This window comes from Rattus norvegicus, chromosome 4 (assembly GCF_036323735.1).
Source record: "Rattus norvegicus strain BN/NHsdMcwi chromosome 4, GRCr8, whole genome shotgun sequence".
Classification (NCBI taxonomy): Eukaryota; Metazoa; Chordata; class Mammalia; order Rodentia; family Muridae; genus Rattus; species Rattus norvegicus.
The window spans coordinates 69,097,849-69,120,836 of record NC_086022.1 but is presented as its reverse complement, the minus strand read 5'-3'; the positions used below and the strand labels follow the sequence as shown (position 1 = coordinate 69,120,836).

Genomic DNA, 22,988 nt, shown 5'->3' with positions numbered 1-22,988 from the left:
TCCTGGAAGAGCAGCCACTGCTCTTAATGCTGTTAACTGCTGAGCCATCTCTCCAGTCCCAATTTAAAAAAAAATGCACGTATGTATGTATGTATGTATGTATGTATGTATGTATTTAATAGTATCTGCAGCTACACTGCTGGGATCTTAATATGACTTATTTTGATGTAATGGCAATGTGGTGTAGAGGTGCGAATACAGACAGGTGAATGAATGTTCCTACTTATATGGACAACTACATTTAATTAGACAAGAATCTAAAACAGAATAAAGCCTCCTCTTGAAAAAATGCTCAACCTATCGGTTTTTCTCAAATTATATCTCTCATTCGGTTGTTCTCAGCTAATTTTTCAAGGCCTAGTCTCTTCCTGCAGTTCAGTTAAACCCCACCAGTGGATTTCGCAACTCTCAGGTAAAGCGGCACTGGCGGACTACAGCTCCCGGCATGCACCTGTGCGCGAGGTCACGTGAGCCTCCGGAAACTCTGGCCACATCCCTCTGGGTGAGGTGGCGGCGGGGGCGGCCGGAGCCGAGTCTAGCGGAGCGGGTACTTCTGCGGGTCTCAGGTGCGAGCCTGCGTGCACTCCGGTGTTCCGGGTCCTGGCGGGGTTGGGCGCGCGGTGGGCTTCGGGCGTGGGAAGCGCGGGCAGCTGGTGGGTGTGGCGGCTCGGGCGCTGCTGGCAGCTGGCCCCTACAAGACTCGGACCCGGACCCACCGGAGCGCCTGGTGTTGCCGCTGTGCGGTCCTGAGGCTGTGTGCACCGCAGGGGGAGGAGGACACTAGAGAGGGAAGGTGGCCCCAGCCCAGCCCACGCAGACCTCCCGGGTTGGGGGCACTTGTTCCCCTCGGCCTACGGATCTTGGATCATGGGACATTTGAACGGAAGAAAATGAAACCCAAGGAAAGGATTCATGGTCTAGCAAGAGGAGGGCCACGTTTCAGGTAGGGTGGGAGGCTTTTGTATAGGATGCTCCGAGGTCAGAGAGGGAGAACGGACTTCGTGGAGAAACTAGGGTTTTGTTTTCCAGTAACTACCACGACCTCAGTTAAGGAATTTGGCTCTGCTTCTGTTTCGAGTGTCAGACTTTGGTTGTTCTTATTTGCAGAGTGTGGCCTGTTCTTAATTTTGATAAGACAATGGGGATGTGTCCATTTTTAACATTTTCTGCAATATGTTAAGCGATGCCGTGATAATTTACTGAAGTGTTTAGAGGATGCATAGTTACCAGGACGAGCCTCTTTGACCATTGCTTGGTGTCTTCACACACATTTTTGTTTACGAAGCAATCGCTGATGAAGAGAACATCTTGATAGTTGTATTATTTCTTTGCCATTTGCCAGATGTTTCCTGTAAAACAGACTCTACCCTAAAATCCCAGTAAGTCGTTTCATTTAATCCTTAAGTGAAGAGGAAATCGACCCTCAAAGAAGTGAAGTAAATAGACTTGAACTTTAGGGTCAGAGCTCTCAGTGTTTCAGGGGCAGTTCAGTATTCATTGTTTAAAGTTCGGGACGAGTGCCTGATCATCGGTGAGACTGACAGCCGTTGCAGTGATCGCTGGCACGGTTAGTGCTTTGTCTGGAGGATGGAGGAGAAAGTAGTTGTCTTTGAAACATGCCCCAGAATAGAAAATAGGGAGAAGTTGGCTTTAGGAACCCTGGTATAAATGGATGTGGTTTTAGGAACCCTGAAACAGTAGCTAAGTCCTTAACATCTGTGGTAATGAGGCAGTTTTAAGAGAGAGAGAGTGTGTGTGTGTGTGTGTGTGTGTGTGTGTGTGTGTGTGTGTGTGTGTGTTGACCAGTGTCAAATAGTCCAGGTAATCACCATCTCCCTGTGTAACTGAAGCTGTCTTTGACCTTCTAATATTTCTGTCTCTGGAGTGCTAGGGTAAATAGTGTGCACCACCCTGGCAGGTGACATGGGTGCAGGTCAAGCACTCTACCACTGAAATACACCATACTTTTAAGGCAGGCTCTCAAATGAATGTGTACTTTGCTTGTTTGGAAGACAAGGTCTAGCTCTGTCATCCAGGCTGGCCTCATACTTGGACTCTCCCTCCTGCTGGGATTATAGGAGTGTGCACCTGGGAAGGCTTGAGCTTTGAAAAGAGAAAGGATGTATAATGTGCCAGTAAATAGCTTCTAAGTTAGATGACGAGAGATCAGAAAGATACTGTGTAAGTGTGAGCATTGGCACACAGTGATAGCATATACAGAACTGTAAAAGGACCCAGCTCACCAATCCGTCTAGAGCTTGCCTACAGACCAGCCAGTGCTCTGAGTACACATAATCTTTTTACTTCGCACATGTAAGAATCAAATCCTTGGGAGCCAGATGATTGCCACATCCGTACATTTGAGGATGTTAGGGAACCACATTTGTTTATAAGTTGGACTTTTCCCATCCTAAACTACATACCAGTGAGATTAAGCTGTGGTAATTCTAATTATCATGTGTTACGCAGCCCAAGGCGCTTTTTTCTTTTAGCTTTTCCACGTGTACATATGAGAAATATCCAGAGAGCTGACTGATTATATTTGCAAAGTACCTATCAGGGTCCTGGTGCCCTATAGGCACTCAACTAAAGAAGTCACTGACAAAGTTTCGTGTTGTTGTTGTTGTTGTTGTTGTTGTTGTTATTGTTGTTGTGTTTTGGAATCTGTTTAAATGCTCTGGTAAGCCCTGGGAACACAGCTGTGGATTTAGGACAGAGAGACACTGTTTTGATTTTTTTGTTTGTTTGTTTTTAAATGGAGTTTATAGATAAACAGTAAACATGCAAATTGTTAAAGACACAGAAACAGGGAATAGAAATTATTTATTTATTTATTGAACCCAGGCCTCGCATGTGTATGCGAGGCAAGTGCTCTCTCCCTGGGTGTTCAGTCTTCCTCCATCTACCTCATAAGTGGGTCGGTGTGGCTCAGAATCCGGTTAATGGGAGCATTTTGTCTGTCTGCCTGCCTGCCTGCCTGCCTGCCTGCCTGCCTGCCTGCCTGCCTGCCTGCCTGGCTGCCTGCCTGCCTGTCTGTCTGTCTGTCTGTCTGTCTGTCTGTCTGTCTGTCTGTCTGTCTAAGAAAGGGCCTTACTGTGAAGTCTTGACAGGCCTAGAACTTGCTTTGTAGCGCAGGCTGACCTCGTCAAACACACTCAGTTCTGCTCACTCTTGTGGGATTGAAGACATTCATTACCACACACCTGGCCGCAAGAGGAACTATTTTTGATGAGTTGTCTGGGCAGCCGCTTAGGGAGGTGACATCTGAGACATGAGCCAAGAAAGGGAGGAACAAGCTATTGCAAAGAACCAAGAGTAAAGCACAAAGGCCTAGAGGAGATGGCTTGCTGGGTTCAGGGATTGGAGATAGGGGTAGGTACAGGGAGGGTGGAGAGGGAAGGGGACAAGTGGACAGAGAGTAGATTATGGCCTGACAAAGGATGGGGAACTCAGGGTGGGACTGGTAAAATAGACAGTTTGTTCACGTAATGGGAACTGCACATGCCTAGAAGCAGCGGGTTGGTAGGTGCTGAGGAAATAGACTGCCTCTGAAGAAACAGAGGTGGGTGAATCAGCACACTGCCCCAGCGAAGAAGAGAAAGTACCGAATTGTGTTCTGTGCTTGGAGGGTTAGCTGAAGAGGCTCTGCCTCATGCGAAAGCAGAGGTGCAGAATCTGCAAGACAGGACAGGAACTGCTCAGACAAGGTACTTGGAGACAAAGGGAGGCTTTGTCTCCACTGTCTACTGTTTTATACCTTTTGATCTTCTGTGCGGTTTGCACATGAGGTGCCGTCCTGCAAAGTTCATCTGTGGGCATCATGGTCACCAGGTGGCAGTGCTGTTGTGTGTGATTGGATCACTAGGATGCTAAGTTCTTCAGTAGGCTAAGCTACTGATGAGTTCATACCCGTCAGACTGATGGGAGGTCACGGGGTCTGCTGCTTGTTGCTCCCTTTGCTTCCTTGGCTGCCATGAGGTGAGCATCCCCCTCCCCCAGCCCCCTACCCCCATGTCCTTTCATCCTGAAGTTCTGCCTTGTCATAAGTCCAGAGTCAGTTGAACCAAACAAATATGGACTGATATCTCTGAAACTGTGAGCCAATATATGTCCTTCTCTTAAGTCTTTCCCATCAGGTATTTGTCACATGATGGGACAGCTAACACTGCCTGGATTGTTTATTACCAACCCTCAACCTTTCCAGCTCAGTCATCTACTCAGGCAGACCCCTACCAGCCCCAGCCGTTCCTTATCCCTTACTCATACTCCTCTCCTTCAGGGCACTAAGTCAGACAGGGGGAGAAGGCTCTACAAAGAGTTTGACCTTTTAATCTTATCTCTTGAAAAACCATCACAGCTTTTAAACCATTTGATTTATCACCCATCTTTTTTTGGGGGGGGGGGTGTCACTAGGTCAGCATTCTACCATTATGTAGGGTCCAATCCCTTGATATATGTTTTGGGGATAGAGTCTTTTTCTGTGTAGCTCAGGCTGACCTTAAAAATCAGTAATCTTGCCTCAGTTTCCTGAGTGCTGCGTTTATATGTGTGCCGCTCTGCCTGATGTACTTTTGCTAAAGTGTGAGGAATTATTTGTGGGTGGGGTCATATGGGGAGAAAAATCCTGTTATAGCTGACAGGTGGTAGATCAGGGAAGGTCATTTTAGGGTGGTTGCAGGGAGACACAGTAAAAAGGTATTTAGTAATGGGCTGGATATGGGAGCTCAGAGAAAGGGGAAAATAATGAATCCTATTCATTCCTTTGTTCACAGGAGGGATGGTGGTGCTATTTCTGAGGTGGGGAATCCTGGGAAATCCCAGGGGAGGGATAGATTTGGAGCAAATGGATCCCAGTTTGGATCTGTGGAGGGCCAATCGTGCAGTTAGTTGGTTAGTGGCATAAACCTGGGAGGCATTGGTGTAAAGGCACAGGCCCGGGCGACAGAGCAGGAAAAGGTACTGGAGTTTAGAAAGGGAAGAGAGAAAGCTCTGCCTCACAGGCTGAGAAGGAGAAGCTGTTAGGGAAGTATGGGAGGCTTGCCGGGCAGTGGTGCTTGCCCTTTGAGGTTTGCGGTTTGAATCTGAAGTCAGCCTGCTTGTGTGATTTTCCTCTGACAGAACTCAGCTGTGAGGATATAGGGAAGGAAGCGGGCCAGCCCTGAGAAGAAGAGACTCATTGGGGAGATGGCATGTAATCTGGTAAGGAAGTGTGGGTAAGGGAGGAGCCTGGCTGGGCGAAATGCGTGTTGGAGCTGACTAACTCAAGCACTCTAGAAGGCAAGGGCGTTTAGAATGCCTGTGGGAGCCGATGCCGGGCCTGAGTTTCACCCATGAAGGCTTCTTGGGGACACAGGGAAAGGGCAAGTGAAGAAGGCCTGACTACAGAAGGGTCTTAAGGGGACTCTTTCCTCTTCCAGTTGCCTGCTCAAAACCTCTGAAAGCAAAGGGGAAGGGCCTGTGGAACAGGAGCTGTCCAGTGTGGAGGGCTGGTTGTGGTAGTGGGTACCACAACCCAAGGGTAGTGTAGCAAGAGCTTCGGAGGAAAATGGGTGAGAGCTGCCCTGGGGACAAGGTAGGCAGGGCCCCTTGATTTTTGAAGCAGGTAAGCTGTGATAGGGGTGGTGGCTTCTTGAGAGGCACAGAGACAGAGACAGTCAGGTGTTGGTAAGGATGTGGATTAGTTAGCTTGCTCTCTGGGTTCCCAGGAAGCCTGGTGGGAGGGTGGGCTAGACAGTGGTGCAGACTGTGCAGGAGTGTTGGGTCTGTTAGATGGTTTCTCTCCTACCAGCTTCTTTTTCATTGTCTGTGGACTTTGATCCAAGTGTTATCAATTCAGAACATTTCCAATGAAAACATATTTATTCACTATTTATGTATTTACCTATGTATGCATGTATGGTGTGTGTGTGTGTGTGTGTGTATGTATGTATGTATGTATGTATGTATGTATGTATGTATTATGTATTTAGATAGGCACCTGCCCTAGTCTCCCAAGTACTGGCATTACAGTACTGCCTCACCATCTCCTGCACAAGAAACTTTTAAAGGCTTGCTAAATTTGGGTTGGAATAAACTGTAAATATCTCTATAGAAATGAAATAGTGGGTCACCCGTATAACCTCAGCACTCTGGGAGAGCAGCTGAGGCAGAATTGCTTCAAGTTCTAGACCAGCCTGGGCAACACAGTGAGACAATGTTTAAAAATAAAGAAATTAGAAGTTTAGGAGTAACAATGTAACAATTTAGGGAACTATTAAATCCCAAAGCAGCATAGTATAGGGAGACACCATCTCCAGATGTGTGGCAGAGTAAAGGCATCTTGTATCAGCATTCATAGTGTACTTTTGTTCTTTTCTGCAGAATGTGTGCGCGCGCGCTCGCACACACACACACACACACACACACACACACACACACACACACACACAGCTGGTGCTTTCTTTTTGCCTTGCATGAGTTATCAGATTGCTATCTTTGTTATAGGTGTCTTTCCCTGCTGAACCATCTTGCTGCTCACCTTTATAAGTTAACTTTCTTTGTGTGTGTATGTGTTGGGGCTGGGGTGTGCCACAGCATGCATGTTGAAGTTAGAGGACAGCTTTGAGAGGTTGGTGCTCCCCTTCATCTTTTTTTTTTTTTTTTTTGGTTCTTTTTTTCGGAGCTGGGGACGGAACCCAGGGCCTTGCGCTTCCTAGGTAAGTGCTCTAACCACTGAGCTAAATCCCCAGCCCCACTCCCCTTCATCTTTATGAGAGTTTCAGGGATGGAATTCAAGTTACGAGGCTAGTTCAGCCAGTGCCCCTGCCTGCTGAGATGTCTTGCTGGCCCCATACACACACACACACACACACACACACACACACACACACACACACACGCACGCATGCACGCACACACGCATGCATGCACACACCCACACACACACGTATTTACACACATATATATGCATATGTGCTTCCTGAGTTTTGAGATCAAAGTGTAGCCCACCAGCAGGAGCTAATAGCTCTTGCCAAGACCTTTTTATTGTTTTCAATTTTTGAGATAGGGTCTGTCTGTACAGCATTGGCTGTCCTGGAACTCACTCTATAGGCTAGTGCTGGCCTTGAACTCACAAAAATCCATCCGCCTCTGCCTCCTAACTGCTGGGATTAAGAGTGGGTGTGTCACAACCTGGCCTGTGACTGTCTGACTGACTTCCTTTCTCTCTCTCTCCTCCCTCATCCCAGCCCCTCTTAATTTCAAAACAAGTTTCTTTGTGTATCCCTGGCTATCCTGGTACTGGCTTTGTAGACCAGGCTGGCCTGGAACTCAGAGATCCACCTGCCTCTGCCTCCCAAGTGCTGGGATTAAAGACCTGTGTGCCTCCACTTGGCCCAAGGCCTTACTTTTAACATTTTATTTTATTAGTATTATTTTTACTTTTAAGGTATCAGTGTAGAAAGTTGAGGGTTATTGCTCAAAGGATACATTTCCTTCAGAAAGAAGGACCAAGTTCAAGATCCTATTGTATGTATAGTATGGTAACTGGTGTAAAAACAATGTGTCTTGTAGATTTTAAGTGTTTCCCTTTGCAGAAAGTGATAGCTGGTAAGGCAGTGCATCTGTTAACTCCCTTGATGGACCCATTCCACTGGTATACACACTCCAAAACATACTGCATATGACAAATATACACTGCATTTTGTGGTTTAAAAATAGGAAAAGCCAGTGCTTGCTTTGATGTCCTGGGTTAGAGCCCATAATGAATGGTAAGAGGACATTGGTGGGACAGTAATGGGACAACTCCCAAAAGTGACCTCCATGGTGTATCTTAGCATACATACTCAGATTCTCACGCTCACACACAATAAGTAAATACATACATAAATAATAAGAAAAGCCAATTCTGGGGTTGGGAATTTGGCTCAGTGGTAGAGCGCTTGACTAGGAAGCGCAAGGTCCTGGGTTCAGTCCCCAGCCCCCGGGGGGGGGGGGAGCCAATTCTTAGCACCATCAACTATTACATGATAGTTATGTGTTCAGTATTCACACTGAGAAAATACTAAAGTTACTATGACTTCAGAAACAGAAATTTGACTTTAGGGGTTGGGGATTTAGCTCAGTGGTAGAGCGCTTGCCTAGGAAGCGCAAGGCCCTGGGTTCGGTCCCCAGCTCTGAAAAAAAGAAAAAAAAAAGAAATTTGACTTTAATAAGTGGAATGTGATTGTACTTATGATCCTAGTATTTAGGGGGCTAAGGCAGGAGGATTGCAACAGGTTGGAGGACATCTTGAACTACATAGTGAGTTTGAGGCTAGCCTAAGACATGTCCTTATAAATATTTTTAAAATTTTTGTTTTATGTGTATGCGTGTTTTGCCTGCATGAACCTAATACCTGCAAAGGTCAGAAGAGGGCGTCAGACTCCCTGGAGCTGGAGTACGGAGGGCTGTGAGCCACCAGTGGGTGCTAGTGCTCTCCACTGCTGAACCATCTCTGCAGGATGTGTCCTTAGGGGAAAGTCAGCAAGCTGGACATGTGGTGGACAGCTTTAGTTACAGCACGTGGGGGGCAGAGGCAGGTGTATTTCTTAAACAATAGCTCAGTGGTAAAGTATTTGTCTAGACTTCCGATGGGTTATGGTGGTGCACACCTATAATCCTAGCACTCTTGGGTGATGGAAGGAAGCCAGATAATCAGGTCATCCTTGACTATGTAGAGAGTTCAAGGCCGGCTTAGGTAGGATAACCAGACCCTGCCTGATTAGGAAAAGAAGGAGAAGGAAGGAAATACATAAATAAAATAGAGAAAAAAAAATTGGGTTTTATTCATCGTAACAGAACTGGCTAAATTTGAAAAACACTAGGCATGAACAGTGTGTGTGTTCAGAGTGTTGGATCTGTTGAAAGCAGGGTATACTGACATCCAGACTTGGCAGAAACTCCTGTGCTCAAGGGCCCCTCGTTCACATCTGGTTGGAAGCTGTGTCTGGGCTGTGAGGGATATATGTGCACAGTGTACTTTTTAATTATTCTAATTACATAGGACCAAATACTATAATAGTATTCATTTCAAATGGCAGTCTGCCAACAGCAGGTGACTATTTAAAACTCTTTCCCCACATATTTTATCTTTCATCTCCATGGCTTAGGATAAAATAGTTTATTTAGAAACCATATCCACATGGTCTCATATCTCAATACGTACATATATACATATATACATGCATACATACATACATACATACATTTATGTGACTCTGATTAAACAACTATTACTACTAAAGCAATAGTAATCTCAATTCGTTGAGTTTTAATGTAGGTATCCATTTATTTATTTTTATTACACTTATTATTTTTATTACACTTATTCTTATGTGGGGGATGGTGCACTTTAGAGGTAAGAGGACAATTTGAGGGAGAGAGTTGGTTCTCTACTCCCTGTGTGGGTCCTGGGGATCCACCTTTGGTCATCAGGCTTGGCGGCCCGTGTCCTAATGGACTGAGCTGTCTTGCTGGCCCTAGCTCTTCTTATATTACATTTTGAATTTTATATCTTATGTTTTTACAGGGTTCTGACCTGGAATGTGTTCAGGTAAAAGAACCGGTTTCTTGTTTGTTTTTTGTTTGGTTTTGTTTTATACACAGCCAGCTGGCCTAGGGCTTGTTGTATACCAAGGATGGCTTTGAATTTCTGATCCTCCTGCCTCCCCCTCTCCAGTGCTGGTATAACGGGCATGCATGATCATGCCTTGTTTATATGGTGCTGGGGATCAAACTCAGGGTTTCCCATATGCCAGGCAAGCAATCTGCCAAGACCAAGAACTGTAATTTAAGTAGCAGCACATGATAGCTCTTGTTTTTATAACTTCTGGAATTATAAAATTTTTTCTTTTGTCAGAATTTTTAGACTCTTACTATGCTCATAAATTTGTTAGCATTTTCAGAAGGAATATTTAAAAGTGGAATTAGCTACATTCTATTGATTTGGGGCTAAAACAGTTAGTGTTTAGTGACTTGCTCTGTATCCTGAGCTAGTCTTGAACTTTTGATTCTGTCTCCTGAATACCAAGATTGCAGATGTATGCCACCATGACCAGTTAAACTAAAATACTTACCTTAATACATTAAAATTAAAATTTTATTTTATTTTTTATTTATTTATTTATTTTTGGTTCTTTTTTCAGAGCTGGGGATCGAACCCATAAAATTTTATTTTATGTGTGTTTTTCTGCATGCATGTCTGCACCACATGTGTGCCTGGTGCCTGAGGAGCCAAACGAGGGTATCAGATTCCCTGAGACTGGAGTGAACAAACCTCCATGTGGGTGCTGGCAAGCGAATCTGTGTCCTCTGCGCTCCTGTGGCCTCAAACTCACCTTGTAGCTGAGGATGCCCTTGAGCTAACTCTTGATCCTTCCGCCTCAGCCTCCCAAGTACTGGAAGTACAGGTGTGTGTCAGTAGGTCTGCTTTATGTTTGAAGACATGTCAATAATGTATCTTTGTCTTCCCAGAAAGAAGAAACAATGTAATTCCGTCACTGGGAAGACTGATGTCAAGGTGAAGAGGGAGGTGGGAAGAGCATGGCCTGGCCACGATTTTTGCAAAGAGGAACTCTCCTCACCAGCTTCAGCCATCACCATGTTGCTGTGTTCCTGCTTACATTCTTCAGGTAATGGCTTGCTGACAGTCTTGTCTTCTGCCTGTGGGGACGATACTGTATCAGTATGCTGGTTGTCACAGGATTCTAGTGAAATAGATAGCTCTCTTTGTTGTTGTTTTGAGACAAGGTTTCTCTGTGATAGCTTTCTTTCTGATAGCTTTCTTTCTTATTTTGTTTGTTTTGTTTTGGTGCTCGGCATGGAACTCAGGGCTGCAAGCATATGGAGAGTAAGCTCAGTCTCTGAGCTTCACTTCTTCCCCCTAAATATTTAATGATGCCCTCCTGAGTCAACCTTTTTGATATAGCTTCTCAGCATGTAACCCTAGCTGGTCTGTAACTTGCTATGTATACTACTCTGGTCTTGAATTCACAGAGACCCACCTACCTCTGCCTCTGGAGTCAAGGTGGGCTTAAAGGTGTGCACCACCACCCCAGCCCAGCCACAGTCCAACTTTTTTTTTTTTTTTTTTTTGGTTCATAATAGACTTTATTGGGAAAATTAGTATAAAAAACAGATTCATAAAATTTAAATAAGACAGTAAAATCTTATCTTGTAGCTATGGTAATTGCTATAGTAATCACAAGTAAGGTGGAGTCTAAATTATTGCCTAAGCGAACACTGCTGTCAAGGCTCCTTAGCCAGCCCAAAGCAGGAAACACTGCGATTATTACGAGAGCCCGACGATGAATTTGCATTTCCAGCTGGAATAACAGGGGAAGCATGTTCTGATTACAGCATCATAACGTTCTAGCCCGAGAAAAGCAACTCTATTAGTGTCCTACAGCAGAGCACATTAGTAACTTAGCCGTGAATCATAATTCCTATTCTGCTTCATAAAGAAACCAATCAATTTCCAGGGTAATCCATTGTTTTATTCCTCAGGTTTCTGGACCTTCTTTCTCACACAGTTTAAGGTGCCCCGTGGTTTACCCTGGGTCACCCTTGGCCATTTGATTCCATACTGCCCCACAGTAGGGCTAAAGGCAACCTCTCCCTTGGGTGCTCACCCCGGCCTGTTCAGAAATGGACCAAGAAGTTAATGTGGCACTCTCTGATTACAGAATTTTTATTTCAATTAAGCTTATAAAAATATAGCTAGAAATATATTTTGAATTCTAAAAGCTTTTTTTCTAACCAGCTTTAACACAAACATGTCCTTGCAAAATTCACCACCTGGCTGAGTTTGAAATCTGCTCCCTCCCTGTGGAATACAACAGAGCTCTCTACTTAGCAAACACATCTGAGTGGAGAAGTATGTGACCGACTTTTCGGGACCCCATGGGCTACGGAGCTCAGATGCTGTCCATGGCCTTGAACTCGCTGAGGGCCTGCACAGGGTTCACGTGCTTCTTCTGGGAGGCCCGCTTGATCTTGGTCTGTGTCTCATCCTGCTTCTCTCTCTTCACCAAGGGCTTCTTCTCGGGGGCTTTCATTTTCCATGACACAGCAGGAAGGTTGAGGGACGCCATCCCCTGTGACTTCTGGTATTTGGTGGAAGCCACGTAGGACGCCTTCACTGTCTGCACTACAGTGTTCATCAAGTTCTTGGCTGCCCAACTTTTTTTTTTTTTAAATACACACACACACACACACACACACACACAGACACACACACACACAGACACACACACTCACACACACACAGACACACACACACACACAGACACAGACACACACACACACACACACAGACACACACACACACACAGACACAGACATACACACACACACACACAGACACAGACACAGACACACACACACACAGACACACACACACACACAGACACACACACACACACACACAGACACAGACACACACACACACAGACACACACACACACACACAGACACACACACACACACAGACACAGACACACACACACACAGACACACACACACAGACACACTCACACACACACAGACACACACACACACAGACACAGACACACACACACACACACAGACACACACACACACAGACACAGACACACACACACACACACACAGACACAGACACAGACACACACACACACACACAGACACACACACAGACACACACACACACACAGACACAGACACACACACACACAGACACACACACACACACAGACACACACACACACACAGACACACACACACACAGACACAGACACACACACACACACACACAGACACAGACACACACACACACACACACAGACACACACACACACACACACACACACACACACACACACGCACGACCTATACATGTGTCACTCAGGCTAGCCTTGAAATCACAATTCTACATCTGCCCTTATATTATATATGTGCATGCAGGTATCCCCGTTGTACTTAGTTTACTGATGACTTTAGGATGGAAGTTCTCTAGGTCATTTTTCATTTTGCTTTCTAGGGGTTATTTGACAGTTCGGTGACATTTTGATTGTCTTGATGGAGGGTTGCTATTTTCATTTACTGTCAGAGACTTGGGGGTGCTGCTAAATGTCCCACCTTGAACCAAGAGCCTAGCAGAGCAGCAAAGATGAGACAGATGTGTAAGGAATCGTGGTAACTTTTGAGGGTTAGTAAGTAACCCCTGACTAATTAGCATGATTGGAGGAATTGTCCATATTTCTTCTTCCTTCTTTTTTATTTTAAAGATTCACACACACACACACACACACACACACACACACACACACACACACACACACACACACACTGTTGCTGTCTTCAGACACGCCAGAAGATCTGGGCATCGGATCCCATTACATATAGTTGCAGGACCTCTGGAAGAGCAATGAGGGCTCTTAACTGCTGAGCCATCTCTCCATCCCCCATGTTTCTGACTCTGTAGCCCTAAGTGACCTTTTTTTTTTTTTTTTTTAAAGATTTATTCATTTATTATATATAAGTACACTGTAGCTGTCTTCAGACACACCAGAAGAGGGCATCGGATCTCTTTACAGATGGTTGTGAGCCACCATGTGGTTGCTGGGAATTGAACTCAGGACCTCTGGAAGAGTAGTCGGGTGCTCTTAACCGCTGAGCCATCTCTCCAGCCCCCTAAGTGACCTTTTTAAGAACATAACCTGAACTGGTACATTTAGGGGTAGGGGCATATTATACAGAGACCTCTTATCCAACTGTTCTGATATATTTTCTTGGACATGGGCATGATCTCTGCCTTGGTTTGAGTGTGGAGGTCAGGAGATAAGTTCTTGGAACTGGTTCTGTCCTTTTTCTATGTGTGCCCTGGGGATTGAACTCAGGGCATTAGGCTTGGAGTCAGGTCTCCTTAGCCACCGAGCCACCACCAGCCCCATTAATCTCTATCAGAGGCACTCTTAAGTGTTCCTTTCCCTTCCAGTAATAATTAGAAAAGTGGTTCTGTAGGCTTATAAGAGTTGTAGGTAATTTTGACAGTTTGACTTAGAGCTCTCCATTTGTCTGAGATGGGGGTAGGCATCTGTGTGAGTGAGAGACAGAAACCTGAGGGCAAGGCTGCTTTCCAGAACTGGTACCATGCCTTAAAGTAGGTGCAGCCCGTCACATTTAGTTCCAGGGTAAGTTATGCACAAACAGCAGACAGTGGGATCACAAGGAAGATAGCAGCGCCCCCCTGCCCTTTGGTTTTTTGAGATAGGGTTTCCCTGTGTAATCCTGGTTGCACTGGAATTTTCTCTCTCTGTAGACCAGGCTGGCCTCAAACTCCGTGTTGTGCCTGCCTTTGCCTCCTGAGTATGGGATTAAAAGTGTGCACTGACATCATCTGCCTAGCAGAGTTTCTGTTAATTAGTAATTTTTACAAAGCAGCAAAAAGTTTTCTTTTTTGTAAAGCTTCCAGACTCAAAGCAAGTGTTCAGGTGTCTGACTTTTGCTGGGACCTGTTTTCCTTGCTTCTCGTTCAGCTGTGTCTTCTCTCGTGTTTTGCAGCTATTCACTGCTCCATGCATCAAGGAAAACATTTAGCAACGTCAAAGTCAGCATTTCTAAGCAGTGGACCCCAGATGCTTTTAACACATCGATTGACCTGCCTGCAGAGGTATGCAGAGTGCCGGATGGAGCTAAGGAGGGCTCCCTCTGTCTGCCCATAAGTGCTTCCTCAGTTCCTTTTTCCATCGTCTTCTCAGACTCTGTGTCCTAGGGTTTGAGGTCCAGACTGCCATCATTTCAGAACCTTCAGATTCAGCCCGTGCACCCTATTTCTCACTGTTGTGAAATCACATGGTTCTGGTTCGCCCTCACTGAGTTTAACAAATGCCATGCATGTTTCTCCCCTTGATTTATTTTATTATTTTCTTAAAGATTTATTTCATTTATGATGTATACAGCATTCTGGCACCCAGAACAGGGCACCAAATCTCATTATAGATTGGGTCACCATGTGGGTGCTGGGAATTGAACTCGGGACCTCTGGAAGAGCAGCCAGTGCTCTTAACCTCTGCCACCTCTCCACTCCAGCCCCCTTAGTTTATTTTTTATTTTTAGTTGTTACTTAATCTTTTACCTTTTCCTTTTCCTCACTCCATCTCTTTTCCTCTTCTTCCTTCTCTTCCTCTTTTTTTTTTGGAGACAGGGTCTTACTGTGAAGTCTTGGCTAGCCTGGAACTTGCTTTGTACACCAGGCTGGCTTGAAACCCACAGAGATCTGCCTGTTTTTGCCACCTGAGTGCTTGGTTAAAGGTGTGAGTCATTTATGCCCAGACACTTACTTCTTTCTTTCTTTTTTTGTTTTCCTTTTCCCTCCCTTCCTCTCTCTGTTGCTCCTTTCCTTTCTTGACAGGATCTCTGTACACTCTGGCTGCTCTGGGCTTGCCCCCAGGCTGGCCCTGAACTCACGGAGATCTGCCTCTGCCTCCTGAGATCTGGAATTAGCGGCGAGTGCCACCCAGCTTGACTAATGCTTCCTTTTTAAAAATTAACTCTCCTTTAAAACATTTTGGGGCATGTGCGTGCATGCGTGCGTGCGCGTGTGTGTGCGTGTGTGTGCGTGTGTGTGCGTGTGTGCGTGTGTGTGCGTGTGTGCGTGTGTGTGCCTGTGTGTGCCTGCATGCGCCCACACATGCATGCAGGTGCCCACAGAGGCCAAGAGAACATTAGGCTTTCTGGAATTGGAGGGTATAAGTTGCCCCATGTGGGTACTGGGAAGTGAATATCAGTCATCTGAAAGAACAGCAAGCACTCATAACTGATGAGCATCTTTCCAGCTCCTCTTTGCCCATTTTCTGCCTAAATTTTGCTTTTCTCTTTGGGATGAAATAATCATCATCTTCTTCCTCTTTCTCCTCCTCTCCCTCCTCCTCCTTTTTTAAAAAAGAGTTTTATTTATTTGCATATTCAGAGTGTTCAGGAGTTTGTTTTTTGCCTCCTACCTGTGGGTCCTGGAGATTTAAGTGCCTTCTTGCTGGCCCCTCGTTTCTGCAAACATCTTTGTCTCCTTCAGCTGTAGGCTGGCGATGTTTGAGCTCTCAGTGTGGGATTTGGGTACAGTCTGCCCAGAACCCAGAAAACTAGATTTGGGTTTTGCGTTTCTGGGTTTGCAGTCCCCAAGACCACCCGGGGTTTGATAGGTAGTGGTCACAGCACTCAGCATGTGTGATTTATAACAGGGAAAGGGCAGGAAGTGAAATTAGCAAACGGAAACCAGGCACACATTTGCAGGTTTCCTCCCAGGGTGGGTTTCTACTTTAGGGCAAGCGGCTGTGACAACATATGTGAATTGCTGTCTATTCAGGAAGCCCATTGGAGACTCATACCCAGGGATTTTATTTGGGGCTGGCCACACAGGCACAATATTAAAATTCCTGGGTCTCAGGAAAGCAGGGTTCAGGATTGCTGGGTACAGAGAGTGCTCTCAGTCCTCAGGAGAGTGCCCTCCTGCTGAGGGGCCAGCCTGGTCAGCAGGCTTTGCTAAGGAGGGCTATCTTTGGCCTGTGGGTTGACTATTTTTGGTGGTAATTATTCCCATTATTGCACAAGGCCCTGGGTTCGGTCCCCAGCTCCGAAAAAAAGAGAAAAAAAAAGAAAAAAATTATTCCCATTATTAGCCCTTATTATTAGGAATAATATTGATCCTTGCTTGCTCACTGGTTAATCAATCAGTCCTGGTGCTCCAGGATTTCATCTGTCCCAGGCATGTGCTTCACAAGTGTGCTAGGTTGGGCTTTACCCCAGCTCCTGAGGTTTTCATTTAGTTTGTCTATAATCAGAGCTGCTGATTTTCAGTTTGGATTGGTTGTCCCTAAGAAATCAGATTCTGGCCTGCCAGAACTCACTCTGTAGACCAGGCTGGCCTTGAGCTTACAGAGATCAGCCTGCCTCTCCCAAGTGCTGGGATTAAAGCACGTGCCACCACTGCCTTGCCAAGCCCCATCCTGTGGATCCTGTGCTCTGAACCATAGCAGAAATTGGGAAATTAGTTTAGATCCAGCTTTTCTCCTTCTCTGACTCATATCACCAGCCCCAGGATTTTACTTCCTGTTAAAGATGCCGTGTTTTAGGTCTGGAAAGGTGCCCAGCAGTTAAGAGCACTTGTCCTTGCAGAGGTCAAGTTCTGTTTCAGGGGGTCCAGTGCCTCTGGCCTCTACGGTACCTACACTTCCAGACACACACATGCAAGACCCTCCCCCCAAAGGAGGGTAGAAACAAAAATAAATCTTAAAATTTTAAAATTGTTTCGTGTGTATTAGTGAGGACGTGTGCATGCCACAGCAGGTATGTAGATACGTCAGAGGGTAACTTCCAGGGTCCACTTTCTCCTTCCACCGTGGGTCTGAGGGATTGAACTCAAGGGGCCTGGACTATACCTGCCGGCCTATACCTTTCTCCTTCCACCGTGGGTCTGAGGGATTGAACTCAAGGGGCCTGGACTATACCTGCCGGCCTATACCTTTCTCCTTCCACCGTGGGTCTGAGGGATTGAACTCAAGGGGCCTGGACTATACCTGCCGGCCTATACCTTTCTCCTTCCACCGTGGGTCTGAGGGATTGAACTCAAGGGGCCTGGACTATACCTGCCGGCCTATACCTTTCTCCTTCCACCGTGGGTCTGAGGGATTGAACTCAAGGGGCCTGGACTATACCTGCCGGCCTATACCTTTCTCCTTCCACCGTGGGTCTGAGGGATTGAACTCAAGGGGCCTGGACTATACCTGCCGGCCTATACCTTTCTCCTTCCACCGTGGGTCTGAGGGATTGAACTCAAGGGGCCTGGACTATACCTGCCGGCCTATACCTTTCTCCTTCCACCGTGGGTCTGAGGGATTGAACTCAAGGGGCCTGGACTATACCTGCCGGCCTATACCTTTCTCCTTCCACCGTGGGTCTGAGGGATTGAACTCAAGGGGCCTGGACTATACCTGCCGGCCTATACCTTTCTCCTTCCACCGTGGGTCTGAGGGATTGAACTCAAGGGGCCTGGACTATACCTGCTGGCCTATACCTTTCTCTTTCCACCGTGGGTCTGAGGGATTGAACTCAAGGGGCCTGGACTATACCTGCTGGCCTATACCTTTCTCCTTCCACCGTGGGTCTGAGGGATTGAACTCAAGGGGCCTGGACTATACCTGCCGGCCTATACCTTTCTCCTTCCACCGTGGGTCTGAGGGATTGAACTCAAGGGGCCTGGACTATACCTGCCGGCCTATACCTTTCTCCTTCCACCGTGGGTCTGAGGGATTGAACTCAAGGGGCCTGGACTATACCTGCCGGCCTATACCTTTCTCCTTCCACCGTGGGTCTGAGGGATTGAACTCAAGGGGCCTGGACTATACCTGCCGGCCTATACCTTTCTCCTTCCACCGTGGGTCTGAGGGATTGAACTCAAGGGGCCTGGACTATACCTGCCGGCCTATACCTTTCTCCTTCCACCGTGGGTCTGAGGGATTGAACTCAAGGGGCCTGGACTATACCTGCCGGCCTATACCTTTCTCCTTCCACCGTGGGTCTGAGGGATTGAACTCAAGGGGCCTGGACTATACCTGCCGGCCTATACCTTTCTCCTTCCACCGTGGGTCTGAGGGATTGAACTCAAGGGGCCTGGACTATACCTGCCGGCCTATACCTTTCTCCTTCCACCGTGGGTCTGAGGGATTGAACTCAAGGGGCCTGGACTATACCTGCTGGCCTATACCTTTCTCTTTCCACCGTGGGTCTGAGGGATTGAACTCAAGGGGCCTGGACTATACCTGCTGGCCTATACCTTTCTCCTTCCACCGTGGGTCTGAGGGATTGAACTCAAGGGGCCTGGACTATACCTGCCGGCCTATACCTTTCTCTTTCCACCGTGGGTCTGAGGGATTGAACTCAAGGGGCCTGGACTATACCTGCTGGCCTATACCTTTCTCTTTCCACCGTGGGTCTGAGGGATTGAACTCAAGGGGCCTGGACTATACCTGCTGGCCTATACCTTTCTCTTTCCACCGTGGGTCTGAGGGATTGAACTCAAGGGGCCTGGACTATACCTGCCGGCCTATACCTTGCAGACTCTAAAAATAAATCTTAGAAAAATCATACTTCTGACAGTAAAATTTCTCTTTAATATCCTAAAGTAGGTGCTCTAACCACTGCTGTAACCCACAAGCAGACGTGTGGACCCCTACACTCAGCTGCGTTCATTTGTGGTCAGGTCTTCCTGCAACGCCAGCTCCAGTCAGTGTCTGCTCTGGGGAGCTCGTTTTATTCTATTTTTATTATTAATTTTTTATTAATTAAAAAAGTATGCATATGAGTGTTTTGCTCCTGTATGTATGTACCACATGTGTGCCTGCTTCCTATGGAGGCCAGAAGAGGGCATCAGGCTTCTGGTTGTGAGTCACATGGTGGATGCTGGGAACTGAAGCTGGGCCTTTTGAAAGCAGCCAGTGTTTTTAATCACTGACCTATCTCTCCAGCTCGGGGAGTTACTTTTTTTTTTTTTTTTGGTTCTTTTTTTCGGAGCTGGGGACCGAACCCAGGGCCTTGTGCTTCCTAGGTAAGTGCTCTACCACTGAGCTAAATCCCCAGCCCCGGGGAGTTACTTTTAAGGTATATGAAACATGGCTTTCCTAGATGGAGGGGCACAGTCTCTCATTTACAGGGCATCTAATTCAGTCAGAATTTATTTCTTCCAGATGCCTGCATTTGTACACACGCCTAGTGTCCTCACTGACGACTAGGTCACCAGCAGCTCCCCATTACCAGCAGCTCAGCATTTTACTTAAGAGAGACAGTGTGCTAAGGAGCATCCCAAACGCCCTAGAGGGGCAGCAGGCCCTTGTAGAGCTGGCTTTTCACACAGGAAGCCTGGTCTGGGATCACCCCTTTCCTCGTGTGCCTGCGTTTCCTTACCAGAGGTCCCTGCCGTGCCCTTCACCACTGGGGTTAGGCAGTCATGGTGGCTGCAGGTGGATGAACGATATGAAGTACTGAGGCCGCAGCGGAGTGACATGTCCTGTGTTTCTGCAGATCTGGAGCAGCAACCATCTGTTTCCCAGCACGGAGGACGCCACTCTTTTTCTTGGAACACTAGATACTGTTTTTTTGTTCTCCTATGCGGTGGTGAGTGTTAATATTATGAAGTTGACTTTTGTTTTTTAAATAATGGCTTAATTTTTATGTATTAGAATTATATTAGTTTATGTATAATTTTAAAGTATAATTTATAAATTCATATATAAAATTATATTTTGTTTTTAAAATAACTATTATATAAAATATCCCTAATTTAAATTTCTTTAAATATTTACTTAGTTTATGTATATGAGTACATCGCAGCTGTCTTCATACCAGAAGAGGGCATCGGATCCCATTGTAGAGAGCTGTGAGCTGGGAATTGAGCTCAGGACCTCTGGAAGAGCAGTCAGTGCTCTTAACCTCTGAGCCATCTCTCCAGCCCTTAATTTAAAATTTTAAATCAAAGATTTTTATTATATAAATTTAATATATTAAAATTATATCATTTTACATATAGTTTATACATAATTATAAAATTTTAAATAGCTACTAAATTCTATATATAATTTATATATAATTATATTATTTTAATTTTTAAGTAACTAAATTTTTTTAAATTAATTTATCTATTTTATGTATGTGAGTACACTGTAGCTGTCTTCAGACACACCAGAAGAGGGCATCAGATCTCATCACAGAGCCATGTGAGCCACCATGTGGTTGCTGGGAATTGAACTCAGGACACCTAGAAGAGCAGTCAGTGCTCTTAACCGCTGAGCCATCTCTCTAGACCCCAATTATTATTATTATTATTATTATTATTATTATTATTATTATTGTTATCATCATCATCATCATCATCATCATCATTATCATTATCACTATTATTATTATATTATCACATCATCATCATCATCATTTTAAATATTGTGGTGGTGAGAATTAAACCTGGGGCTTGTACCTGGACACATGTTCTACTACTACTGACTTCCCTTCCCCCTCATAAGATCCTTTGAAAAATTTCATTTCTTTTTGCAATAAGGTCTATGTAGCCCTGGCTGCCCTAGAGCTTGCTTTGTATATAGCTCAGCCTTGCCTCAAACTCAGCAGAGACTTTCCTGCTTCTGCCTCCTAAGTCCTGGGATTAAAGGCACGCTCCACCATGCCGGGTAGATTTTTATTTTATGTATATGGGCGTTTTGCCTGCATGTATGTCTGTGCACCGCTTGCGTGCCCAGTGTCTGTATCAGATCCCTGGGACCTGGCCTGCAGATAGTTGTGAGTTCTGAGCGTCAGACCCTGAAAGAGCAGCCAGTGCTCCTAACTGCCAAGCCATCTCTCCAGCTCCAAGTTGGTTGTTTCTCTGCATCTGCCTTTCTTCACATGACCCTCCGGCATTCTGCTTTCTGGAGCAACACGTAACCAGCTGATTTCATCATCCGAAAGAGCTTTTCATTGTCCCCTTGGTCACAAATGGCACAAGGCCTCTCGTGGCATTTGTAGATCACTGAGCCTACTTTAATGCTTGTGTGCTGTGCTTGCAGTGTGGAGGGACAAGCACTTGTGATATCTGTCATCTAAGGGTTCTGTGTCATCAAGACAGTCAGTGTATTAGAAATAGCTTGAAGTCAGGACAGTTACTCATTTTACACGCTTGTGGCAGAAATGTAAGGTGTGTTGCCTTCAAGTTCTGGACTGATCTCAGTATTTAGTTCCTGCTTGGCACTGGGAAGACAGGCAGAAGACAGGCCACTTAGGCCTCTCATTGGTCACGCCTCTTCCAGCCTTCCCGTCCGTCCTCTGCTTAGAGATGCCCTGAAAGCCAAGGGGCACAGACAGCTAGAGAGCTGTCCTGCACCTTACAAGTCACCAGCAGAGGCAACACTCCTTAGCTCCAAGGGCAGGTGGTTCATAGTGCAGGAAGGCTGAGGACTGCTTAGCCCAGCTCATCTTGAAAACAGGGTGTCCTGGAGGCTTGGCTTTGGCTTCCCTGCAGCATGTTTACAGTGCACTGTTATTTGCTGAAGCACTGACATTCCTGAACAAATGTGGACATGGGAATAAGGGCTGATTTCTTTTTTCAGTCACCTCTCTGGTTTGCCTCATGTGTCACCGACTGTGACCTTTTGTAGAGCCACCAAATGAAATGCTTTTATTTTAGGGCCTCTTCATCAGTGGCATCATAGGGGACCGGCTGAATCTGCGATGGGTTCTGTCCTTTGGCATGTGCTCTTCTGCATTCGTGGTAAGCTGGAAGATTTTATAATTATTGTAGTTATTACTGGGCTGGCCAGATGGCTTAGTTAAAGAAGCTGAGCTCAGCTGGTGACCTGAGTTCAGTCCTCTGATCCCACCGTGGGTGTGGAGACCCTGGGCTTGAAAGTTGCCCCTTGACCTTCACGAGTGCACCCTGCATGTATCTCCACCCACTCACACTTGCATATCACAAACATAAACACGCTAACAATAAATAAAATTTAAAAATAAACAGTTACCACTATTTTGACCGGATGCTCTAGAGTTGAGGTAGCCCTCTCTACCATCTGGAGTGGAGGAGAGAGGCCGTCTTCATGCCATCCCCCTGTGTGTCTTTGGCTTCGGTGGATCTTTTTTATTTTTTTTTATTTTTTTGTTTTTGTTTTTTTGAGACAGTGTCTCTCTGTGTAGCCCTGGCTGTCCGGGAACTCACTCTGTAGCACATGTTGGCTTTGAACTCAGAGATCCTCCTGCCTCTGCCCCTGCCTCCTGAGCACTGGGATTAAAGGTGTGCTCTGCCACTGCCCAGCTTCAGGTGGATCTTGTTGTCCTTCCTTGATTCCCGTAGTCTGAATAAACAGCCTAGTGCTGGGGCTGTCTGCATTTGGTCTCAGGCTGCCTGCCAATCATATTTGCTTGTCTCTCTTTGCTGAAGACAAAATATTTTCTGATAC

At 46.0% G+C, this 22,988-nt stretch overlaps 1 protein-coding gene across 9 annotated transcripts in view; it reads left to right on the top strand.

The window, feature by feature from the left end:
- Window positions 1-444: 444 nt before the first annotated feature.
- Slc37a3 (solute carrier family 37, member 3) overlaps window positions 445-22,988 on the top strand; it is a 44,269-nt gene continuing 21,725 nt past the window's right edge. Inside the window, exons 1-6 of one of the 9 annotated variants that reach the window (XM_017592975.3) lie at window positions 475-566; window positions 5,119-5,199; window positions 10,492-10,649; window positions 14,560-14,668; window positions 20,071-20,163; window positions 22,220-22,303. In XM_017592975.3, coding sequence (XP_017448464.1) covers window positions 10,561-10,649; window positions 14,560-14,668; window positions 20,071-20,163; window positions 22,220-22,303 — 375 coding nt within the window. In that variant the 5' untranslated portion in view covers window positions 475-566; window positions 5,119-5,199; window positions 10,492-10,560. Of the gene's footprint in view, window positions 944-5,118; window positions 5,200-6,661; window positions 6,696-10,491; window positions 10,650-14,559; window positions 14,669-20,070; window positions 20,164-22,219; window positions 22,304-22,988 lie in introns of all 9 variants that reach the window. The other 8 variants (XM_063286006.1, XM_008762849.4, XM_017592977.3 and 5 more) reach the window with 8 other exon arrangements.